The sequence below is a fragment of the Buteo buteo genome, chromosome 13 (genome assembly GCF_964188355.1).
Source record: "Buteo buteo chromosome 13, bButBut1.hap1.1, whole genome shotgun sequence".
In the NCBI taxonomy this organism is placed as follows: Eukaryota; Metazoa; Chordata; class Aves; order Accipitriformes; family Accipitridae; genus Buteo; species Buteo buteo.
In genome coordinates this window covers 19,127,525-19,153,554 of record NC_134183.1, presented here as the reverse complement: position 1 = coordinate 19,153,554, position 26,030 = coordinate 19,127,525, and the positions used below count along the sequence as shown (strand labels likewise).

Sequence of the window (26,030 nt, the reverse complement as noted above, 5' to 3'; positions counted from 1 at the left end):
GACAGATTGCTTCCTGGCAATTAATTGGTGTACTTTTGCAATAGCAATGAAGAAAAACATTCCATAGAAATTCAGGTCAGGCAGAACCTACCTGATAAATGTGGGACTAACTCATGCCTCTGCTACTCTTCATACAGCAGTTGCAAGGTCTGCCTTCTTTTCTGTGATTGATCTTGCTGTCAGCACCATAACATTCAAGGATCCAACTGGTTGCTTTGCTCATACTTCTAAAAACCAGCTCTTTACAAATGCTATGAAGAAAACCTTGCATTTGCCATCATTATAATGCAGGTGGTCAAAAGAGCAACACAGAGCAGAAAAAGAAGCTCAGATGGGAGCTTTTTTGAAAAATAGGGTTTAAAGTCAGCCAGGATAGAAACTACACTCTGCTGCCTACATTGGTAGAGCCGTGCATTCAATGCTAAGTGAGCCACTCTAAAAAAGACAGAGGGGGTTGGTTTTTTTCTTTCGAAACAGCTTCTCAGCTCCCACATCCTGCACCTAAATGTTACAATCCCAGGATAAAATGAGAGAATTTGTAGCAAAGGTCCCTCCATTTTTATATTGTTTCCAGAACCACTCCCCTTACACCACCACCATGATTTGGCTGGCTGGTTGCATTGCTGCCAGCACTACGCTGACTGGAATCACAAAACAATACAGACTGCTTAAGAAAAAAAGTAGTTTTATATCAGCACAGTGTGCACTCTGCAGCACTACCTGACTGCTCAGATCTGTGTCCCATTTACTGTGGTGGTCCTCAGCTTCCATGTGAAACTTTGCATTTTTAAAACGCATTATGACCAAATCTTTATAAATTGCAGGGTGGGGAAGAGGGGGGACTGTTAATTTACTGTTTGTTTTAGGAATTAAGCTTGTATGTCTGCACCACACTGACCTGGTTTTGCCAGTGTAAGTTGTCATGGCGTTATCCTGTACCTTTTGGATCTGCTCAAGACATGTTCCCCTTCAGCATACAACATTTTCACATTCTGCCTTACAACTATTCGCATGACAGAATCTCTCTGCTGGGTGCTGCACTAGACAGATCAGGGAAGTAAGTTTATTCACAAGTCTATTAGCATAAATATCAAGCCACAAAAGGAACACCCAGAGAGTGCTTTTCCCTCACCTGCAACACCACTATGGCTTGAGATACACCACAAAGGCCATACTTAATTATGCAGCAAGTAAGTATGCACCCTAAAGTAATTTTAACCAAGCTACATCTATCAATACTTAACACCTAAAGCAAATAATCATACTGGACAGAAACCTGCCAGTTCTAAACTCTTATCTTGTCTGATTCCAAATCCAGAGCTGTTTGATTTGTGCACTATAAGCTTTTTACCTTTGGACTCATTTTTGTCCTCATCTGTTTCAGCTTCAAGTTTGAGGCCATGCGGTTTCAGACTGCTGGCAACAGACTGCATCTTGCTTATTGTCAGTTGATTTTGATTCACTTTCTTAAGGGCATCTGACACGGCGTGGCTTTCAGCCATACCACCTCCGGCTATTCTCTCACCATCTAGGCAGTGCCAGGTTCCGCTAGCTCATGAATGGGAATCTTCCCTCCGCACCCAAGCCTGCCCCCCCATCCCACAACAGGAAAGCAGAGGCTGTTGAAAGAAACAGGAATGGCAACAAAGCTGGCATTGTTGTCCTGAAAAACCACTGGCTACAGCCCACCCGCTTCATTTAGGGGATAACGGATATAAGGATGAATCCCAGCTTTTGTTTAAAAAACTTATTTGCCTTTTTCTTTGGAGAATGACTTGAAAATGGTAACAATGTCACTGCTGTAGGCAAAATGAGAACCAAGGGAGTGGGAAGCGGTGCTATTTTTCTAAAAGTCATAGTTGTTCAGGGTGGTCTTTGGGGTATGAATCTCAGATCAACTTCCCACTGGTGTGGTTCATGGAGGAGGAGGGAAGCACCATTCTGGACCTGTTGACAACAGTAGGGCATTTTCAAGCTCTTACTGATGGAGTTGCCCTGCTAGCCTGAGGAAAGATGAGAGTAAGAAAGTGTTCAGCATATTACGTTGTTTATAATATGAAGACCTTGGACTTACACTTTTTAAGACTTCAGGGACCACTGTGATCTCTGTGTCTTCCCTTTTGTGTAGGTCAGAACACAGTACTCCACCCAGTAATCCCTGGATAAAAACCAACTGTGGTTACATTAAAGTGTGTTAGTTTAAAAGACACCCACTACTGACCATGCTGAATGAAGGAATGAGGCTTGCTGAGGGTCCTGACTTGTATAGTAAGAAGTTTATGATTTGCAGCCTCATGACATATTCAGTGGTCTCTACCTTGCCTGTTGCCTGTTTGTAACAGCAAAATTCATCTCCTGGACTCTTTGTAGGAAAAATTGTATCTAAATACAAATGGATGCTCCCTTTGTGTCCATGGATCAAAATTATTATTCCAGATTTGAAGATATAAATACAACAGACAAAAGTTATATCACTCACCCCATCATCAAGCAACAACAACTCTATAGGTTAAAACTGAAGATGAACTTTTATAAGACCTATAAGCGTCACCCTAATGGACCTATTTAATGATGTCTCCATGTTTTCACAGTGCAGCTGTCCATAATTGTGTTTCTTGCAGTGAGTCCAAATGACATTAGTGTCAGATTAGAATCTGACACATCAATTAGTAATCCATTCACTTTTTCCAAAGTCTACATCAGAAACTATCTGTGAATGCCAAATTGGGCTTGTGATCTCCACAGACATTTGTTAGTCTTAGGGCAAGAAGTCATAAATCTCAGCTTTTCTACACTCATAAGGAAATCAGCCTTCAATAAAGCTCACAATTATGGCTCTCCAAAATTTATATTTTTGCCAATATGGATGTAAGGTTTTTTTGTGGTTTTTTTTTTAAATTAAGAAACTTGCACCTAGTTTTCCTTGGTTTTCATTTTTAAACCTGAAGCTCATGTCAGCTTCTCTGTCTTCATCTCTGCAATGGGTTTCCTTACATTTCACTTAAAAACTATGAGTTTGTAGGTAAAGTCTGCAAACAGTCCTTCTATTGGCACAAGAAGTGCTGAAACAGGACTGGTCAGAGCATCCTGTTGCAGTTCAAATCCAGAAGAATAAGGAGAGGCCTGACACCTAGTAAGGTCAATGAAAAGAGTCCTGTTGACTTCAAGGCCAGAAGGGCACCAGTAAATTGACCAGACTTTGAAATAAGTAACTAGGCCACTGGTGGGTGACAGTATAGAGGGATGATTTTGATGTTCAGGTTGGGTGGTGAGAGAGACATGGCATTTTTTCCCCTCTGTTTTGATTTGGCACACTGGGGTTTGATTATGCATGCTTACAGCTGGGCTTAAGCAAGGGAAGAGGGGGCAGAAGGGCCAGAGGGCTTGCACCAGTGTGTGATAGAGAATTGCAACTCATTGTGAAACAGGCTAACCTGGAACGTGTCCCCAAAACACCTGTGGCAGCAGAATCCTGCCAGCAGCTTCTCTAACCTAATCCAGCTGGCTGCTTCAGTTGGAGCCTTCCTGGTTAACGTGCCTTCTGAGAGCTACATTGCCCAGACCCAGACACCTTTGGTCCCTAGACTAGCTCTCACACCCCCTCCACGCCCCTCGAGTACTCAAGTACTCTTCCCAGTCTCTCTTGCCTGAGCCTGTTCTAGTCTCTTCTCTCTCAGTAAAGTGGCTCATGAGGCAGCTCTGTTAGAAAATGCAGTCTCCTTTGTCATTTGTCCTTCTTCACCTGCAATCTTCATTTAAGCTCTCCATCTCGCCCCACAATGGGATCTATGACTCTTCTGAAGCCGAAGATTCTCTGCACAATAGCACACTTCCTGTCCAAATCCTCCAGTGTACTGAACCCAAGCCACCCTCTGTCAAGTCCTTTAGACATCTCATACCCACCTCTTGAAATAGTTTTCCAAGATGGAGCCAAAGAAAGACAACCAGCAGAGAAAGGACATTATGGTCTTACCACCAAAATTGTACTCAGAAAAGAAAATGGAGTTTGCTAATTTCTGCACAGATGGAGAGCTGTATCCAAAAGCATTACATCCCCTATTTATGTTGTGGATTTTTTGCAAGGCATTATTAGAAGGAAGCTTGACAGCTCTGCTGAGAAACTTGGCAAGCACCAGGACAGACCAGTCTCACTCTTTTACACAGCTGGATTTTCTGCAGCTCAAGTATTTTTCCCTCTTGCTCTTGGCCCATCCAAAGATGAGTGCTGAATTTCCCTTAACATTACCCACAGGTTAATTTGTTATTAAGTTGAGGCTCAGTTTAACATCTTGGCATGCAATTTAAATAAAACCAAAACCAAATGTCCTTCATTTCTGCTGAAACCACCCTTGGTTTGGCTCGGCTGCCTTTGGTGTCACTGGAGGGTGAACAGGAGATTCATTTTTGTCTTGTCATTTTTGGTAGTAACCTAAATATCCTCCATGCAACTTTGAAACACATTCCCATAAAATAATTATTTGTCATGGAATGAGACTGGCCAGAATCTGAGCACGATACATTGGCTCTGACTTAGCTGTCAACTACTTGTTACTGTAGGAAAGGAAGATACAACAGACACATAAACTGTAGGAGTCCAGAAGGGTGCAGATAAAATTTATGCACAACTTCTTACTAAAGGAACAATGATGGTATTTCGCACCTTCCATCCAGAGAGGCTAAAGGAAGGAATACTTGAAAATCCCATAGGTACAGCCCTTGCCCCTGGATAAATTTGTTCCTGGTCTAATTCTATACCTTACACAGTCTAACTGTGACACGGTGCAACCAGAGTGATGGCAATGGAAAGGGAAAAAAGCTCATACGTATTATGAGTAAGTGAGTATTACACTTAGCCTGGAAAGCAGTGGATGTGGATGCTGACCTTTGGGTTAACTCATTAACTTCCCTAAGACAATGCAGGTGGCTCTTCCAGTAAATTTTGATTTCTTCTGTCCATGGGATATTTACAGATAGCTTTAAAAAGTCTTCAAAGTCACCTGCAGAAAGTACTCAGTAATCCCATTCTGCAAATTTCTGTCTGACTAGGAATTATCACGTTCTTTGTTGTTTTTTCCAGTCAGTGTTCAAAGTGTAATAGTTAGCTGTGATTGAGCTGATAAATCAAGTTATATAATTTCTTTCTGTTGATCAAAAAATACAGCTTAAAGGCATTTCAAAAATACTGATGTTTACAATTTTGCCACAGTAGATTACTTCACATACAGAGATGAAACCATTACCGAAGTATTTAACTATTAAAATTCTTGACATAGACACCTGGACTTCCGAGAAAATTGAGCAAGTTCAAAGATTTTGCAGTTGATGTTGTTTTTGTGGACCTATTCTACAGCATAAACAAAAGCAGAATTTGTCTCTACTACCATGAACCATTTAAGAGAACGAGGCTTCTTTGTGCTACTCAAAATCAAAACATAGAGTGGAAAATAGGGGAAGATCAAATAGAAAGATTTATGTGTGCTGAAATGAATATTTACATAAGCCTCCTAAAAATCAAGTTATTTATCAATCTGCTAGATTTATGAAATCATAACAAACATGCCACACTAGTAATTTAACTTGTATGGCTTTAAATGGAAGTATGCTACAGTGGCATCAGTAAAGAAAGAAACAGAAGGACAAGTTCTTACTTGTGCCCCAGTTCATGTGCAATTGTAAATGCCAGATTGAGACCATTGTCTTCAGCTAGAACACACTTTCTCTTGGCACTGCAGACACCTCCCAGGTAAGCAATTCCTGCAACAGAAACAGAGAATGCTCCCATCAGAATCAGTGAAACAGTTCATTCACTCAAAATATACAGCAGTAACTCAACCAAAATGGTAAGAAATGTGCCCAGTATGCAAAATACTAGAGCATTTGAGTGCAGAGTTTGCGCACAAAACCATCTGAGTATTTTGTTCATCATCCTATTGAAAAATCAGTCCAGAATTTTGTTAGACAGCAAACAAGTTAAACACACTCACCACTGCTTTCATTGGAAAATATATTTCACTGTCTCAAAAATATATTTCACTGACTCAAAAATTCATCTAAGCTTGGCTATTAATGCCTTCTACTACAATGATAGAAGATGCAGTGAAGTAGCCTTAACAAGCATTTAAATGGAGTTCTCCCAATTTTCAGAATAAAGCTGGGGAGAAGGAATAAAACAATAAAAGCAGAAACTCCCTGAAAAGATCTTACATTTTCCCTGATTTTCATACTTAAAGCAAGAGTGGAAGAGTCAGAAAAGCTGGCAAACTCCTGATGGTGACTCACAAAGCCAACGTAGGTGGCAGAAGTCTTCTATGACTTAGTAGAATTCAGGATTTGATCCCATGGACAATTGCACAGTACTCTCTAGGCCTGTTTGTGTGGGCACCACAAACAGTTGTAGGCCAGAGTCAAAAAAGGAATTCAGAAGTTATGGCATGAAACTTCTGCTATGGAAAAACAATAGTCCTCATATGCCCTTCCTGCATCCAGACTGTGCCCTGCAGAAAGTGCCATTGTACTTGGAAATGCTGTGATGGAATCACAGGCCACACACAGGGCAATTTGCTGATGAGATTTTGTTCCATCTGCCACCTAGAAACCACAGTTAAGCCATTGGGAGTTACGCACAAGAGTTAAAGACAGAACCTAAGGATGTCTCTATTTATACAAGTCCTCCACTGCTAAATAAGCACCTCTCAAAAGCCACACAAACAGTTCAAGTGTGCATACAAAACAAGATTTCCAGACAGCATGCAGCAACCTAAATGCCAAGTTCATCCTGCCACTTCACACATCCTTCTGCCATGCTGGAAGAAAGGGAAGTGTAAAGACCTTCCACAAATGCCTTTCAATTTTTTTCACAGCAGATAAATTTGCTTACATTTAACAGAAAACAAGAAATCTATTTCCTTGCTGTACTGCTGTTCTCACAGAGGGTTAGGTAGGATCTAGCTGCCTTTAATGAGTAGACCACAACTATACAATGGAGACATGATCTCTTTTTTTCCGCCCTTCCGTCAGAGTTGACAAAGCTCTGTTTATCAGGGTGCAAATGGTATAAAACTTTAGGCCTGGAAGAAGTCCAGTTCTGTTTTATGAGTTTTGACAACAATATGGCTATGGATATTTGCTGCCGGGGGATCCTGCATGGAATGAAGGATAGGCAATAGCCTTTTAATTCAGCACGAGCAGCAGAGAGTGAAGGCAGTGCAGAAATCAGACACTAACACTTGCTTACTTTAAAAGTGCTGAGTGTAAAGGCCAGATTCATACCACATGGAAAAAAATGAAATCAAGATTTAATCTTTTTAAATTCATGACCATAGAAGGCTGGATTTCAGTACTCTTCTTCAACTGACTTGCTTTTTACTCGCAGCATAGTCATAAGGATGTCAAGGAATTGCTCAGGAAGTAATATGTTACTTTGAGAAAGAGATTGCAACCTCAGTCCACACACCTGATGGCCTAATGAATGGGTCATAGAACAGAATTTCAACTGTAGGTGTCTGCAGTGTGTCTTGGGCTATAAACATGTCTTCTGTTTCTTTTAAAGATCACAAAACATTTCTGCTTGATTTCTGAAAGGGAATTAGATATTTCTCCTGATTTATATCTGCTACTATGCACCCTTATGGTGACTTACAATAATGCCCTCACCAATAAGTCTTTTGCTTTCAACCCTATTTGGGATCAGCAATTTCTGGGAATACTTTTGGCAGAAGAAAAAAACTGTTTGGAAAAATGTTAGTTTATTGTAAAACCAACAGCAGAATGTCTGAGATTAAGAGGAACTGCCAGATTTTGGTTAAAAGGAAGCAAAAATTGAATATTTGAGTCACAGAAGCTACAACAATTAGGGGACTCAGCAAACCCTCTTTAGATTTGTGCCTTTGTACATTTTTGAATTCTTAAATCCTCTCCCAGCATGCGTACATGAAGAATGCTTCATGCCAAATTGCTAATCCACTCCGTAGCTGCCTCTCCACTGGAGCATACTGTGCTGTCACAGGAGACAAAACTGTGATGGCCCGTCAGCTGCTGGTAATCCTGATCCCCAGCTGTGACAGAGGAAAACTAGTGAGGGCTGTTGAGTTCACCTTCACTCACTAGCTTGCCCAGCGCAGGCTCTTCCCACAACGGTGTGCTATGACTCTGTGGCACAACCACCATCTACTCAAAAGTCACTCCCAGAGATCCTTCTGCCTTCTGGGGATGAGGCAAATGTAGCTCTGTAATCAACTGACCCAACTAGGCTGAAATACACTTTTACTGAATAGGGAGGGATATCTTAGTTACCTTTCAGCAGTTTTAGGTAGAGCTAACACCACAGCAGGATTCTAACTGGAAGTGTTTCATTCCTACTACTAAAGCTGATTATTCCGCCTTTATCTTCCATTTAATCAGTGCCAGTATATATCTCAGTTGTATCTGACACATGAGGTTTTAATTGAGAAGCAACAAAACAGTATTGCATCTCAAGATCAGTAGTCAATGAGGCAAGCCAGTTTAGCTTGAAATGATTCATGCTAATTTCCTTCTGATAAATTTCATAAAATGAGGCTGAGTTAATGTTTGATGTCACTTGGAGATGGAAGGGGGCAATATTTCCATGTTTGGGAGCTGTGGTATAGCAAACCAGTCTAGAGTTCTGTCCACATATTAAAAGAGGTTAAATATCAACTAAAATGTCAAATACATTATCTCAAATGGTAATTCTTCTGAAGTCTTTGTTTAGTGGTTCTAATCCCCCACTGAAACTGACTGGCAGTAACACTGGTCTGTGCTAAAAGCCTCATTATTCAAAGGTGGAAAACTAACAATTAAAGACTTGTACATCCATCAGTGGCTGAAAAAGAAGTGACTGTGGCTCAGTTACAGACTCCCAGTCACCTTATTTTTATTAGTTATTTTCAATGCTTAATGTGAATCCTGTGTGGCCATATTATAATATTTGCAGTGACCCATTTAAAAATGTAGACATCTAAAATTAGTTTATTATTACAATTACTAAAGACTTCTGTTGCGGTGGAGCCCAGGGATCAGACAGTATAGGAACAGAAGTGGACTGGGCAAAGAAACTCATAATTCTAGAAGAGCAGACAGCAGAAAACTTTGCAGTACATGAAATTAACCCAGTAAGAATTCCAGCTCATGAACTGCTGAGTGGTTATTAATAAGAGTCATTCTGGAACAGCAAGCCAGTTACAACAAATTTTAAGCCTGAAAAAGCATGCTTGTTTTTGAAATATCAAACTATAGTTCTATCAAACTATTTCCTAAGACTATAATTTTCTTTTGGACCAATATATTTTACCATTAATTCTAATGAAAGAATATAAATAGCAAATATGCTATTGATCTGCAAACATAATACAGTTCTTTAGTAAATATATCTGAACCCTTAAGATAAATGCAACTTTTTTGTAACCCAATATAATGATCCATATAATTGATACACAGAGAAAAATACACCTTTAACCAACAATGATTGTAGTACAATGCCTTGGTAGCTGCATTGATATGATTTATTTTCTTCATTGGGATGAATGGAAACTGCTGTTTGCCTCTTAAAATTCCAGAATTTTACCTGAGCCTTTCAAGTCTGTGGAAATGGAATAGAAACTTCATGAAATCAGTCTTGTTTGTGAAAATCCTGGCATGCTGTGGTTCTACCAGGCTGGGAATAATATAAGAGGAACTTCTCTTATTTGGTAATTTTGCTTCTGGCCCTGTCTGGGAGACAGGTGTGTGAAAATGAAAAATAGGGAAGAAAGTTGAACTGGTTGGTTTGGGGTTTTGGGGGCTTGTTTTATTTTGTTTTAAAAACCCCCACACTTCTCCCGTGCTCATGCAAATACACAGACAGTAGCTTTCTTCAGGGAAAAAAAGTTCTTATCATTCCAGATACACTACTAACTGTCAGCAATTACCACAATTCTATTTTAATATCAAAAAAGGTCAAGCAGGAGCATCAGTGGTAGAGGGAAAGGAAAGCCAATTACTATTTTGACTATTACCAAGTGTGAGGGTTTTTTCCTTTCTCTCATGAGAAATTGCATAATTACAATCCATAACTTGTGTGCTTGGGTTTGAACACGCAAAGCTATCTGCACTTCCACAGCAAACCTTAGGACACAGGCAACTGTGTAAACTCAGATTTATCCAAAAAGTTGTCATACATAAACAGTTTGCAGCTGTTGGCCTTTCTGCCAGCTAATGAGTCCTCTACTAGCAATATCTCTAAGGGGAGTGATTACATTTATCCTACCAGCTCAGCTAGGCATTAGGATATTACATACTTGCCACAGCGATAGCCAAAGCTGGAAGAAGACAAGTTCTGGTGCATGGGTTCACATTTCATCCTATTCGAAACACCCGGGGCTTCCTTCTGATGACTGTGGAATATTCACTCAGCAAGTGGTTTGTCCAGGTACTCCAGCTTTCAACTCTCTAATGTCTTGTTTTCCTTGCACTCCTAATACTTTAATCTCTTCTTTTGCCAGCCACCTCTGGATACAGAACTTTTACTTGATTAGAACTTGGCTAGCTTTCCTCTTCTCAATGTATTTGCTGTTGGGAAGTGAGCCAAACTTGAAGTCCTGAAGTCTGCTTGGCACAGATGGAGACTCACTGCATATCCACATGCACAGAGCAAACCTCCCATTACCCACCATTACTAGTTTGGTGTTGAGCTGATGTTTTTCTCATCCTTCCATGATTTTCAATTTGTGCACCTCACACGTTGCCATCAAATACACTCTTGTAGCCTCTCTTAACATCCTACATAAGTAAAATCAGGAAACCCTAGAAGTGACTCATGTTCTGCCTTTCTGTTCAATAGCAATGATATGTTTGACAGAGAAGCCCTGCCTGTATTTACACATCAAGTCTGTCACCAAGGGAATCTTTCAGTGCTTTTGATACTTACACATTAAAAATACTTTTCCTTTTTATAAAGCCTGCATATAAAAGGTTCCAAAATTAAAAAAACATTAAAGAAGTACCCACTAAACTGCCTCCAAGATAGGTAAAAACACAAACCCTGTTCTACAGCTGAATAAACAGAGGTCCCAAGAAGTCAGCAGTAGTGGTGAAAAAGAACAGTATCCACGGAAGGACCCTCTCCAGCATGTACAACACAGAGAGGCTAAGGTTGTTACCATCACCGTCCTACTGAGCCTCCAGTTCCAAGTTCAGTTAACAGGGATCATCCAGAAGAAGCTAACAGGGTGAGTTGTTCCTTCATTTTATGAGAATGTGCTAATTCAAAGCCAGACAAGCAATTTTAGTGGCACAGATTAATTTGGCTTAATGCTGGATAGTCATCTAGATGCCAATTTCTGTTAATCTTGCAATAACAACATGGTTTCCATTAAAGTTTAATATTCATGTATGGAAACTGTTTTCCTTCGCAATAGTTTTCATTGTCACTGTATTGAATGAAAACCACTCTGGAAACAATACACTCATTATGAATCACAAGTACAGGAATTATAGTACAACCATCCAATGCACAAGAGACAGCTACAGTCAGGTACAAATACAAGTCAACAATCATGCAAAGTGCTGTACCCAGTGTAAGTCAAAATATTTTGAACTCAAGTATTTCTATAGGAAGAGCTTCTGATGCCACGGACCATCTGATGGAAAGGGCTCCCAGGCACTGCAAGAAGTCAGCTATAGCCTACTTCAAATAGGCCTCCCCATAAGTATGCCTTTACCCTTAAAGGGAGTGGGAAATATGAAGTAAACTCAATCTTTATGTGCCTGAGAAAGAAATCTACACTGACAATAGGGACACCATTTTTCCTCTGTTTGTACTTAATCAAAGGACAAAGAATATAGCCCATTGTCTGCCTCATTCTCTTGATGCTATGCAAGAGACAAAAATGAGTCCAGGGAATAAATCAGTTCAGAATTCACTTGACCTTGTTGAGTGGCAGAACATCCACTCCCTGCTGAGGACTTAAAATTCCCTCCAGGGTGGGAGGTGGTTGAACCATATCAAGGAAATAAAGCAACACAGGACTGGTCCAAATACAACCCTCTACGCAGGACTGGGTAGTCACCCAGGTAACAAGGGAATAGTCAAAGTAAAAGTCCTCAAAAGCAGTTTGTGATTCCACAGAATTTAAGCTAGAACACCATCCAGGCAGGTGTACTGTGTATACGACTCCCCTACTCTTAGCTGGTGGAGGAAAGTAGTGGAAGTAGTTTCCAGCACTAATTTTTTGAGCATTGGTAAGCCTATGCCACTTCTGAAGGCAGAAGATGATCTGGATTCCTGGGAATCCCAAGAAACCTCTAGCTAAAGGCACATGAGGTTCACTCCTCCAACTCCACAGCACACATTTTTTTCATACAAGGTTGTCAAACTGGTATCTAAGTCCCCATATATATTCCTCCCTGTCTCACTGAGAAACTGGCAAGTACTACACCAACTTTACAGAAAAGTGAGCTAAGACACAACATTCAAATAACTGGTAAGATCACACAAGAAGCCACCACTACTTCTGAGAATACACATCAGACCCTGACTTTCGGTACCTAGACAACTTGTTACAAATGTGCCCATCATCACAGAATCCTTTTCTTACTTTGGAGAATCTACCCTATCCCAAATTTCAACATGACCCCTATAAAACTCTGTTCTTTGCCTCCAAACCAGCATGACCTGCAGAGATGCAGAATGCTTTCCCAGAACTCAGTGTACTCTGCAGCTGGACACCTCCCCTACGGGACTGACTGTTGCCCTGTAGTGCCCAATAAAATCTCTTCTTCCTTGTAAGTCTGAAAACACTGTCACTTCCAGTATACACAACTGCTGTCAGAATCCCAAAAGGCCAGCAAGAAAAATAAATAGCTGAAACTCAGAGCATAGTTACTTTCTGAATCTCTTGATTTTCATTGTACACACCCTGAAAGACTAACAAATAAAATCTCTCCCTGATATTCATAATACTAGCTGTGATGTTTCTAGAGCAAATGTAATACTCCTCAGAACACAAGGTCCTAATAGCACAAATGAATGAAATACGCAATACCTTTTATAGGGGATAGTTTTCTGACCACTGAGAATACTTAAAGATACTTGGTACTGAAATACTGCTACGGCACCCAAGGGTCTAGTGGCTGGCCCTGGATAACATTTCACAAGACCAGGGCTCTAACTGTGAGAGCCAGATTCAACCACGTGCCTTAGTCTTTGTGAAATGACAGATTCATGCAGATACACCCAAATCTTAGCCATGGCACCACTGAAGCTCAACAGAACTTCTCATCGACTCTTTCAGACCACACTGAACTCTGTGCAGGAATTCACTGCCCTGATTTTCAAACAGATTAGCTGACATCTAACCAGGGTTTGTCTATGCAAGTTGCCCTACTCTGTACCTTTCTGATAAAAAGGCTTTTGTGAGGCTAGACCTCTTCATGTCTGTAAACCTGCAAAGAAGGCAAGATTCAAGGGGCCTGGAGCACAAGTCTTATGAGGAGTAGCTGAGGGAACTGGGGTTGTTTAGTCCGGAGAAAAGGAGGCTGAGGGGAGACCTTATCACACTCTACAACTACCTGAAAGGAGGCTGTAGTGAGGTGGGTGCTGGTCTCTTCTGTCAGGTGGCTGGAGATAGGACGAAAGGAAATGGCCTCAAGTTGCGGCCGGGGAGGTTTCGGTTGGATATTAGGAAAAATGTCTTTACTGAAAGGGTTGTCAGGTATTGGAACAGGCTGCTCAGGGAAGTGGTTGAGTCACAATCCCTGGAGGTATTCAAAAAGCGCGTAGACAAGGCACTCCAGGACATGGTTTAGTGGGCAAGTTTGATGGTTGGACTCAATGATCTTGAAGGTCTTTTCCAACCTAAATGATTCTATGATTCTGCAAATCATTAGAACTCAAAGGAGTGCTTTTGCTATCTTCTTTTTCCTTTTGTTTAATTACCCTGCAGAACAGCAATTAATGGAACATGTGGAATCCCTTCCCTTCCCCAGCATGGCCAACTCTCAGCTTTAGTTTTCAGTCTTTCTGCAGGGCTTTTATGTTTTCTGGGAACCATCCTGTGGTTTTCTAAGCTTAATGGATGAATCATTTATCTGTTCCTTTACTAACTTGCCCACACACAGACATTCCCCAAGATGTCAAGAGAATTATTCTAATGCTACTTGCGTTGGATTTACACTGTGCTAATTCGCTGATTTAAGCAGAGCCTCTCCCAGTGTACAAGGGGCTGCCCAGACAGTTGAAAAGCACTAGAAATCGAGACCTCTCATGACTTTAGGGATAATTGTCCTCACCTAAGCTAGTAAAAGGTTGCTTCAGACAGAAAATGCATTGAGATGAAGAAAGCTGACATGTTCTAACATCTTTTTGGCCTAGAAGAGGCTTTAACCAAGGCCTACAAGAACATGCCAGACAGGCTATTAACACTGCATTATGCCAGCAAAGAGCAGACCACCTTTGGAAAACCTCATAGGTTTGGCATGGGCATCTTTGAAAACCACATTCCTTTCTGATGCCATTCAACAACGATTTGTGATCACAAGCATAAACATTCACTACACTGACCACACCTGAGGAGAGGTATGGCATTCACAGTAATTCAAAGAAAGCTGGAAACAAGTATACTGGTTAGCCTCATAGAGCAGATATCCATCAGGAGTGACACAGGTATCATGGATCTTGCCTTGGAGCAAGGGAATGCATTAAAAGACCACCTGAAGTTCTTTCTAGCCTGAATTTTCTAAGCTTCTATGATAAACCACTGTGATCTAAGACCTCAGCAAAGGAGATAAAAAGAAATACCCTGTTTATTTGACATCTGCTCTTTGTTCAGCGTGACATCTTCTGTACCATTAACATGGCTCCTCCCTTTCAGCAAAACATTGCTTCCCTAGATGACAGCACATTAATAAATCCTCTCCATCTAACCTGACATGAGGAGTGGCTTAATTAACTGGAGCAGAGGAAGCCGGGTATCATCTACATGTTTACTCTACTTTGATATGCTAACAGCCACATTCCAAAGAGCTTCTCCTGAACACGCCCCAGCAACAGGAGCCCAGGCTGCTGCTGAATGCAGATCTCAAAACAGGCAAAAACACAGTTCCTCTCTGCATTCCTGTTTCTCTAGTTAAATATGAAGGTTTGGATATTTAGTCCAAATCAAACCACCATTCCTGAATGTAGACTCCCAGACCCTGGCAGCTAATTCACCATCTGTTTATAGACATCATTACACAGTGCTGAAAGTCTCCATGCTCATGCACACACATGGAAATACATGGGCTTAATTACTCAAAGTAAGATATATTAGAACAGCTGTAATCCTGTTAAGAGAGGCAGGGGAAGAGCTAGCTAGGTGGATCGGAGAGAATCCAGATTGGATTCAGTTGGGGAGGCACTGATGGACTGGATGAGTCAACACATAGTGCTGGGAAGTATACAGAAGCCTGACATAATTCAAATTTATTGAACAAGGGAGAAAGACAGATGGGAAGAGATTAGGGAATGAGAAGAGACAAGGACATTAATGTAGCAAATGGAGATAATATGGGTTTTCCAGAAGTCTTCAAGAAACATGACTTTGATCTCGGTAAGCAGCAGGGAGTCACTTCTGTGAGAGGCAGGGGTCAAGGAGGGCAGGAGATAAGATCAGAAGGGAAGATGAGCTCTCTGTACCTACTGCTGGAGAAAAGTGGATCTACAGCCCTGGGTCATAGGTCTCTGGCATCATGGGTTCACCTGAGGAAAGATAGGAGCTGGACTACAACAAGGCGTGATGAGAACATGGAAGTATTCAGGCAGGAGGGCCTGTGCCCTAGTTTGGGCAAAAAAATGGCACTTAGCTTAAGGAAAGGACAGCTGTTAGAACTAGTATAGAAACAAGCAATGGAAATCAGTGGGATACAAGCTATTGAAAGAAAAAGAGACAGTCAGGTTGTTCAAGGGTATCTTACACCAAAAAGGAATCAGATCCAGCAGAACTCAGGAGAGATCTGATGCTTTTGAAAGACTACAGGAACATGTGACTGTGAAATCAAAGAAATCACCAACAACTGTGAAACCAAACCGTGAATCAGGATTTGGATTCTGGACCTTGAAAGTCACCTTTGCCTGGGGCTCAAAGACACTTGGATTTGAGTGTCTTCTCTTGGCCTCATTTTGTTAAGTGGATGTAGACTGCACTGCAGAGATGAACTGGCTGGTCCTTTCTACAAACTGTTGTAGAATTAAGCAGGATCTTACCTTCTCACATGCATGCAAATATTGGCATGATAATATGTAAAAGACAGGCAATCTACCAAGGCAACAGGAGTACTCAGCACTGGATTCAGGATTTGTGGAGCTGTGTGAATAACTGTCTTTCACTTCAGTAGCTGAAGCAGAGAGACACAGGATAGAAATTGATCCACCTCTCTCCCCTGCTAGATGGCTTGACAAGAGGAGAGAGCTTCACCTGTTCCTTCTCTAAATAGCCTTCATGAATCTCACCCTTCACTTTCTCAGATGTTATTAAAAATCAAAATTATTTCAACATTTCAGTATTTTCATTTTGACCGGTCATATTTTGTGGAATAGGCCTGAACTCAATAATTGCTTCAGTGTCCCCTAAGCTGCATCATTCAGGAAATAAATAACTCACCAAAAGAAAAAAAAAACAACTCTACCATCAGAAGGGAAAGTCCTTGAGGGATACTATGTCCCATGTTCACCATTCTGCCACATACCTATGTTAGTCTGCTAACACCCATCCTGTTCTCAGGATGGGTTCCCATCTGAAGGTTGTAATCTTCCCAGAAATGGAAATACAACCCTGGCATTGCCTGCAATAGCTGCAGCTTGGCAAACTGTGTAGCTTTCCAAAACCAGCTTTGAGACTATTATCGTCTTGCTTTTTCGGATTAGTTATTCTGTGACTTCCAGTTTTAAATTTGTCAGTTTGTCCCTGCAACTCATCTGAGCCATCTGCTTCAACAGAGGGCCTGAGTTCAGAGAGAATGAAGGGGACCGAAAAAAAAGATCAAATCAGAGCTTTTGATGAGACTGCTAAACAAAGAGGAACATGGAATTCAGCAGCAGGGATCCTGGAGCCTTCAAATTCCTCCAGTATCTCCCTTCCAGAATGAAGAGACAAGGTCAAACTTGGCAATAAATCAGAAAAAATATTTGGAGTCTCTGTACCAAACAGCATCTGCTTTAAGAGCAAACAGTCAGGGTCCAGCATTCAGTTCCCAGTTTTTCTTTCTTGTACTTGCAAACACTAAGAAACTCATGAAGCTATTAAAATAAATTAAAAGATTCTTTTAACAGTTGCAACACTTTACTGAGCCATGCCTATCTCAGCCTGCCATGGTGTTGGTCGGGGGTGGGTTCATGAGCAAGGATCAGTCCTGCAATTGTTAAACAACATTCAGCGATGTATAATGAACAATGTTTCAGTGTCTGGAGAGTTTCAGCACAGGCTGCTGAACCGGAGAGTTTTGGAGATGGCCGAACACCTGTGCTGCTGATGAATGGCATTCTTCCACAGCTCTCAATTAAATTCTTTCCATGTTCTTAAAGGATGACTAAGCAATTCTTACTCCCAAAAAGTGAATTAATCTATACTTTTGAAACATGTTAATATTTAAAGTGTATTTTATTTTTAGGCACTGTTATGTGTGTCAAGCTGTTCTCTTGGCAAAATAAGAGCAGCTCAGGCGACTAGCAGAGCAGGCCAGCAGAATGGGATGATTCACAGTAATCAAACTTTGAACAGATGCTTTTCCAAATTGCTTCTGTGATACTTCTCAATTACACCTCCTACATCTGACTTACAGGGCTGTCTAAGCTCCTGGCTTCACTTTGTCAAGCTGCCAGCCAACACACGCACTGATAAACTTATTTAGCAATTCTTGATTCAGCCGTTCTGTTTTAATTCTTTGCTGAGTGCTGATTTAACCTCACAGCCTGCCTGACTTGAGAAAACTGACAAACCTGGGGTTTGTGCCTGATAATATTAATAGGGTTAAGCTACTCTGTTGAAGTCAGAACTTGGGTTGAAAAGCTTGTATCATGCAAGAGAATGAAGCTGGTCCCCAATACCTCAGCACTGGCTACTACCTCTGCTGCCAGGAGTAGGGAGTAAAAATGATCCTTCCACGTCGGCAGGCAGAAAGAGGAGACTAAGGCAGTGCCATGGCTCTGTTTCCCTCCTCATGCAGTACCACAGTCAGCACATTTGTTCTGGCAGAGCATGACAGCATGGCGGAAGGAGAGGTGACAATAAAAAAAACCCAAACCCTAAACTTACTGTAAAATTAGTGGCTTGATTTCCTACGCATTTGCACTTCCACTTAGGCTTTCTGATGTAAATGTGGGTGATGCAATTTTTCCCTCAGTGGCAGCATCAAAGGGAGAGGGCTTTCTCCTCTACTCAGTTTCCTAGTTTTCTGAAAACTTTCAAAGGCCTAATATTTCTGAGATCTGTACCCTCAAATTTGACTCAAATTGGCCAATGGGTTAAAAAGCTGTTAGGGAAAGACTGTCATTGGGGTAGACAGACATAAGCACAAAGCACACACATTGCGTACACACACTCACCAAATCAGGTTAAAATGACTATTAACCTAAAGGGCCCTCCTCTGGGTTCCCAGAGCTGTCCGTTCTGACTTCCACCCCACAGGAAGGGAAGGACCCGCATGGTACTTTACACAGACATAAATAAATCACAGCACCAGCCTGACAGAAGATAAGTAATGGCTAATTTCAGAGGTAATGTAGCTGGAGATAATTTTAATATGTCCTGAATCTACTTTCTTTAGTACCTCTTTCTCTAAATTACTCAAAAATAAAGTGTCACATATAAAGTAACACAAGCTACAGAGAAATTTTCACTAAGAAAAAGCCCAGTGTGAGCTTTTCTCACACTTAATAAAAAGAAATCTCTCAGGTTCAAACCTGAGCTTCTGTGAAAGAAAACACAAATTTGGATGAATACCACTGAGCTCCTTGCAATGACTGACAGCAGCCAGAAGAGTCCCCGGTGCCTCACAGACACAAGTCAAGGCACAGTCCCAGTCCTGAGGCCTTTATAGTCTGAATTCAGAAATGACAGCACGTGAGGCTCACAGGGGGACTGCACCTGCAGGCAGCACTAAAGAAACTTACTGTCATAGTATCCTGCAGACGCCAGTGGGACATTTTCATGCATGCATTTTCATGTTATTGCTCTAAGTCTTTGTGCTAAAGTATCAGGACCAACAAGGGGAGAACTGCCTCTTCTAGTCTCACGTGCTTCTAAATAAAACAACCCTGGGAAGTGCAGAAGCTCCTATATACTTGTACGCTGCGTAGGTGAAATTTCCAGTTCTGAATCAAATCTGTGTGTCCCTGACTGAAAACTACGTGCTGAGTCAGCACCATGGTTTGTAGGGGTTTTCTCAGCTGTCAAGCCCCAGTCAGTAGGTGGCTCGTGGAGAGAATTTGCAACGGTAGCAGCTGTACTTTCCAGCTACACAGATAGGATATTTTTGTACAAGCTTGCTTTGGTGCCCAGTGGCAGTGGCTTCCTGTCAGCTGCCATGTAATGACATGCATTTCCAACAAAGCCTCCTGATTAATGACAGCATAAACAGTTTCATGGCATTCACAGAAAACAAGCTGAATATGTATTACATCCGATCTAATTGTACCAGCTATCATAATCACCATGGGCTTGATCAAAATCTTACTGAAATCAATAGGAGTATTACCACTGACTTTGGAAAAGGCACATTAAGCCATTTCCTGGCTTCTTTTACTTAGTTCCCACCCCCGGAAGGCTGGTCTTTGTCTTTTTCACTTCAGTATAAAGCCAAAAAACTGTATTTAGACTCAGTGTTTAGACCATGTTGTGGCTCACAGACACTGCTGCCTGAGTGGATATTCTGCATCTCTGAAAACACACCAGTTCATTGAACAAATATGGACTACGGTTTTCCCATGTTTGAAAATGCAACAAGCAACACAGATAAAGTTAAAAATAGAAAAGAGAGGGGTTGTTCTAAGACAGTCAGTCAAAAGTTATCTCTTTTAAATCTGTCATTCAAACAAGAAAATCCCAAGGATCTAACCATCACAGCAAACACGTCTGCACTGCAACACAAACTGCAGCAGTCAAGAGTTGGGGCCCATCATGGAAGGGACCAAATGCTCTCAGAATCCAGGACCTTTGCTCTGAGCTGAGAGCATTGCACCCTTTTCCATTTCTCAGTTTCAAAGAGACATCCCAGAGAATGCAAACATGCGAGAGGGCTGTGCCAAGAACCTCGTCTCCTCACTTTGCTCCACAGAGGGAGAAGGGAAATGGGAAGATCCAAGTGAGACAGATAAACTCATAGAAAGAAATCTGGGGCAAATCAGAGAACATTATGGAAGAAGGAAGTGAGACACAGGGAAGAAGAGACACAAAACTGAAACATAACTATCAGACTGTCATGAAGTAACTGACATCTCTGAAAGAAAACGACAAAGCTTAGGACTTCAATAGTCCTAAGCAGTATGTTTGTGTTGCAGGATCTGAGGCCCAGGTTCAGGAAAGCATCTCTACTTCAGATGCTGCTTAAGTATGTGTCCAGATACAAAAGGTCAGGCAAGAATCACAGGGAAAACCATCTGGAAGGACAGAGCAACTCCAGTGAACAAAGCTGCTTTTCTTAAGTCCAAGTCAACAGACACTTGTAAGAGGTCATCAAAGGGATTAGAAGGAGCACCAGTACTTCCCCAGAACTGATCAGGAGTCAAGACATTAAGAGAGGTATAGTCAGGAATTTCATCCATACTTGGACCCAGACAAGACCAAGGTGGAGATAGTACTTTCTCTCTGACCAACAGACTAGGAAATCAATAGCTAGAAAAGCACACAAACTAGGGCATAGAAGATAGGAAACATGAGTCTACAGGTTTCTTAAAAAGAGATATAAAATATAAATTCTAAATAGAAATCTAACTTCAGTCTTTTACTTTTCTCTCATTTCAAGAACAACAAAGTCTGATTAGACTGATGGATTCATTGCAGAGCATCAGTTTAATGTTCCAACAAATAAAAACATCCACACAGAGTTTCTTAACTTACCGGCCAGTTTTCTTATAAATAACTGCAGTGTTTACTCTGTTTGTCTACTACAGTGCAAATATTGCTGTACTTGCTAGAGCTTGATGGATGACATTATTAAAACCAAGAAGTAAATCCTCAGCAGAACATTAATGTGTACCCAGCAGTCTAATTATGGTCAGGCAGAGCCTTAATGCAAACAGATCAGGCAAAATGGCTACACAAAAATGTATGACACAACTACACAAAACCAACAAATATCTTCAACCTGCTGACTGCTCATGACCACTAACTAAAGTAGAAATACAAGGCTAATTCCAAGTTAAGCAAACACAGAAATCCTTAGCATTCTGCAAATCATGCTGAAAGAGTACAGAAGGAGAAAGATATTTGAGTGGTTGGGTCTAGGATTTTTTATTTTTTATTTTTTATTTTAAGAAGTTCAACATGTTTCTATCAGCTGATCTAAAAGGTAAAAAGATTTGTCAAACTAATTCAGATAAACACCTTGCAGATTATAGGTTTCTGAACCTGAAACTTAAAAGTGTATATAGCTGAACCCCCATGTCCAATTAAAATTCCAGGGGTTCAAAGGACAATTTATATATACACATACATATACACATATACACCTCAGTGAGAACTAAGCTAAAATTTCACGATCTCCTACAGTCACCTTCCTATCTAAATTGGCAAGAACTTGATAAGGAAACCCAAGTATTTTCTACAAGGAAGATCTGGTCAAATTCAGGTATGTAAAATTCAAAGTACTCTGCCATGCACTGAGAGGCAGTAATATTTTTCCAGAATGGGCATTATCAAAAGATGTATACAATCACACAAATAGATACAGAAGTGCAAACACATGCACAGATATATTTACTTATTTTTGCATTGATCTAACCAGGAAGCAACAATAAAAAAAGAAAGAGGACCAATTTCTCTCTAATCGGTATCCCAACCCAGAGAATCATTATACCTCTTCAAAATAGATAATTGCTCAGAGGAAACAGAAAACTAAATGTTACGCCTATCAGAGCTACTGATCAGAAGTGCCATGTTTTAGTCACTCAGGGTTAATGAAGATGGGTGTAATTTCCCATCTAGAAACCCACGCAATCTGCAAGACAGCCAAAAAGCCAAAAGATCCTACAAATCTAAATCTTTCACTGTATACCAGTGCTGTTGATTATTAATGCCTTCTCTCTCCCTAAGATGTGCAAAAATGCAAAATCTTATTTTTGACCTCATCAGCCTATCCATTTCTCAAAAGACACAAGCCCAGAAGTAACCTTTGTTCCCTGAAGTATCTAACTAAAAATTTTGAATTGGCAGAAATATAATGGGCCTTTTATCAGTACTTTTCCCTACTTACTCTTCAGGCCACTGAAACCAATTATTTCTCACGTTCCATGACCACAAATGTCAGACACTAACTACTGCAATGAAACTCCATCATATTCTTTTAGAAAAAGCTAAGAATGTGAAGCCCACTGCATCTCCCCCTTCTTGTCTGTTCTGGCAGGAGGAGTCTTCAAGAATTCCAGCAAGTCACTGAGCCATGATCTTGCTTCCTTTCCCAGAAACTATGTTGGCTTTCTTTTATCTCTTTTTATCTGTTAGCCCCATTTGCTCACCTCTACTCATTTAAGCTTTCCCAAGAAATGAGGTTAAAAGAATTGCTCTGGATTTTCTGGGCATTAAACAGAAAAATGCAAATTTGCTGATTCAGCAGGCCAATCCTTAGCTGAGCATTATCTCCACACCAGATGTTCTAACGTGAGGCCAAAAGATGACCAAAATTATCCAAAAGACATCAATTCGGAGCAAATTATGAAGTTACCGTCTTATCTTTGGAAACAGATAAGTTTACTGGGGAGTAAAAGAATCAGCTGGGATGGCTGACATGATTACTGCCTGTTTTCTGCATCATCCTTCTCTAGAGTTTGTTGTCAGGGAGCAGCAAAGGCAGGTGCTGCTCCAAAAGGGAAGGGGAGCTGAAGTCAAGCATGATAAGGCAGGTAGAGGCAGTGGCCTCACTGACAAAGGCGCAGTACCACTGCACCCAAGCAAGGTGAGCAGAGAGGTTCTTAGCAGAGCTTTCTTGAAGTGCTTTCCTCAAAGCTGACACCTGAACCACTACCTAAGTTGGCCCAGGCAGCCAAATTCCCAGGAGGGCTGGGGAAGCACTCAGGGCCCTGACATTTGCCATCCCCATAATGCAAATGCATCCTGTATCCCCCTGAACTGCCATGGTTCACAATCCTACATGTTAGTGCAAAATTATATGATAAATCATCTTAGTCTTCTCTAACTGCTTCATTGTTTTTCTCAGCTTCCTTGGTGCTTCTCTAAATCTTTTCCACTTCTACAAGCAACAACTACTGAAGGAAGTTTAGCTCCTCAATCACTCACTTTTTATGACCTACTATTTAATAAACCGCAAGATTCACAGTGTTGAAATACAGAATCCTTGTCCAACAGTCAAATATAAAGGATTAAAAAGAGAGAATGCTGAAATATGTTGGATTTTTATTTAGATGGCATGATTTTTCAGGTGTAGGGTATCCAGACAAATTTGCATTTAACATTTAAATTCACTTCCACTGTCGGCAACAGAGTATTTATACCACTTCTAACGGCCTAGTTGAGACCTCCAAGTAGGTGAAATTTGCTCACTTTTTCATTCACAACTATAGCACAAAACAGTCACAGCTGATCAGCTTGGAGTCAGGAAACTATTAAATACAATTATATCACTTACAGTTTGCTGCATTGGAACCATTACTCAAGTGTGGGACAGAACCTCTAAAAATAAGACTGTATTTTTAGATGCTTAAATACAGCTGTGACCACAGATCATGAAGCAGTCATCTTCTTTAGCCCCTCAATTTTGCTGAACTGTGAATACAGTGCAAATTAACTATGAAGTGGGGTGTCCCTGTAAAATACTGATTTTACCAACAAAGTGTAGGTGCTTCTCTCTAACACGTGATGGCAAGCCATAGTCTGTGCATTCTTGGGTCAGCTCAAAATTTCATCACCTCTCCCACAGCACCTGCCATTAACATTGATCTTGTATGGGATCATAGCTGGAGCACACTTCCTACTGCATTTTCAGCATGCTGGTAAACACAGCGAAGATTTTCAGTGGTGCAAAGTCCTGTTACATGCCCAATTCCTATTTGCATTATGTGTAGCACAATCACAACTGAAAGACTTGGAGCTTGTGCTGAGGCAGTAGAAGTAGGAGAACTGTTAAATAAAAACGAACAATATTCCAAGGACTAAAACTGACTTTCAATCTACTGAGTGAACTTGGTGTAGCAAAATCCGTCCAGGATCAGACACCCCACAAAACAGGCTAGGTATTATACTAGGTCATGTTACCAGATGGTTAACCAAAGTTGAAAAAAACCAAATGGAAATCAGTGCAGGTCAAGCTTCCTTCTTGGGGACAGTGTGGGGGGAAGTTTTATGCACACTTGTCAGTGCTGTTTTCTTGGTTATCACTAGTAAAATCTCATCTCTATGTTATTTAAAATTTGCTCTCAAAATTGCATTTAGTCTTGGCAGCTGCAAGACGAAAGAAATGTAGAAGTACAGTAGGCAACTGTCCTTCATTTCCTTCCTTTACTCTTACATATCCTGTGTGCAACTGGAATGCTTCTATTTGATTATCCAGTGGAGCAAATGCTACAATGAATGCAATCATGCCTTATTACCCTACTTGTCTGTAGCCTATTGCACAGCTATGTACAGATGTTTTTACACAGCTTGTTTTTTTAGCTACAGGGTCTATAAAACAATAGAAACTATCTGAAATGTTTTCAAGCCAGCAAAGGATAAAGGCACTGTAAAGCAGTCAACTGGATAAAAGCCATCTTATGTCTGACAGGAGGAGAAGAAAAACCTCAGAGGTTTCTCAATTATAAATGCGTCAGCTTTCTTAAACAATATGTGGCTGCAGTCTGCAGCAAACTGACCAGGCTGGAACGTGTAAACAGAAGTAAAAATAAAGACTCAAGCAGTGGAAAGAAGAAACACAAACCTCTGGCCTGTTGAAGGGTTGAATCATTACTTTACTGACCTGAAGAACTGGCTGCTGCCCAAAGAAGCTGAGCTTCCACTGGGAAGGCCTGAGAAGAGGTAGCATTGCCTCCAGCTGAGGGGCCTGGACTGAGACTTAAGAGCTGTGGCTTAACCCCCAGCCAGCTCTGTCCTTTGGCATGTCCCTTCACATCTCCAGGCTTCATTTCCTCACTCAGTACAATGGGGATAACAGTTCTGAAATCTTTGGTAAAGAGCTTTGAATTTTACTGAGGAAAAGCCCTATTTACAAACTCATTTCCTTCTCCTCTCAATAAATTCTTTTCTACAAATAAAATAAAATGCAAAAAACCCTCAATGTATTGTTTAATGGCACAGTTCTATCAGGGAGGCACCGTGAATTAACAGGTACGGCACTGGATTGGAAGTCAGGATGTGCAAAATCTGTTCCCTGCTCTTGGATAAGAAACAATGAGCAACTGCTTTTATGACTTCCATGTTTTCCCTGTCCACCTGGTTTGAAACATGTTACAGCAGCAAATTCTGCTTTCTGCTGCAGAGAACCTTGGGTTGGCATTTCTAGCACAGATAACAATAGCAAGCAATGGGTTATTTGTAACATACCGACAGCAGGTTTGACACTGTAGGAAACAAACATTATTTCTCTTTCCACAGCCTTATATTATAAAAGAGAAAGGAGGAAGCAGGACGCGCTATGCAAGCAGAAGAGATGATTTTATTTATGTTCATTCTTGCGAGAATCCCCCAGAGAAACAAATCCTCAGCAAGGGGAAGTGATGGAACTGGGGTGTGAAGCTGGTGAAGCAGTGCAGAAAGTATGTAAAATCTGCAATCTGCAAGTCTCCATTTACATGGATGAGGCAAGAGACAACAGCAGAAATACTATAAACCCCA

The 26,030-nt window shown here is 40.9% G+C and overlaps 1 protein-coding gene across 1 annotated transcript in view; it reads right to left on the bottom strand.

The window, feature by feature from the left end:
• Window positions 1–26,030, bottom strand: part of ADAMTS17 (ADAM metallopeptidase with thrombospondin type 1 motif 17) — a 199,538-nt gene that overhangs the window by 117,998 nt on the left and 55,510 nt on the right. The window contains exon 8 of the mRNA XM_075044993.1: window positions 5,649–5,754. Coding sequence (XP_074901094.1) covers window positions 5,649–5,754 — 106 coding nt within the window. The remainder of the gene's footprint in view (window positions 1–5,648; window positions 5,755–26,030) is intronic.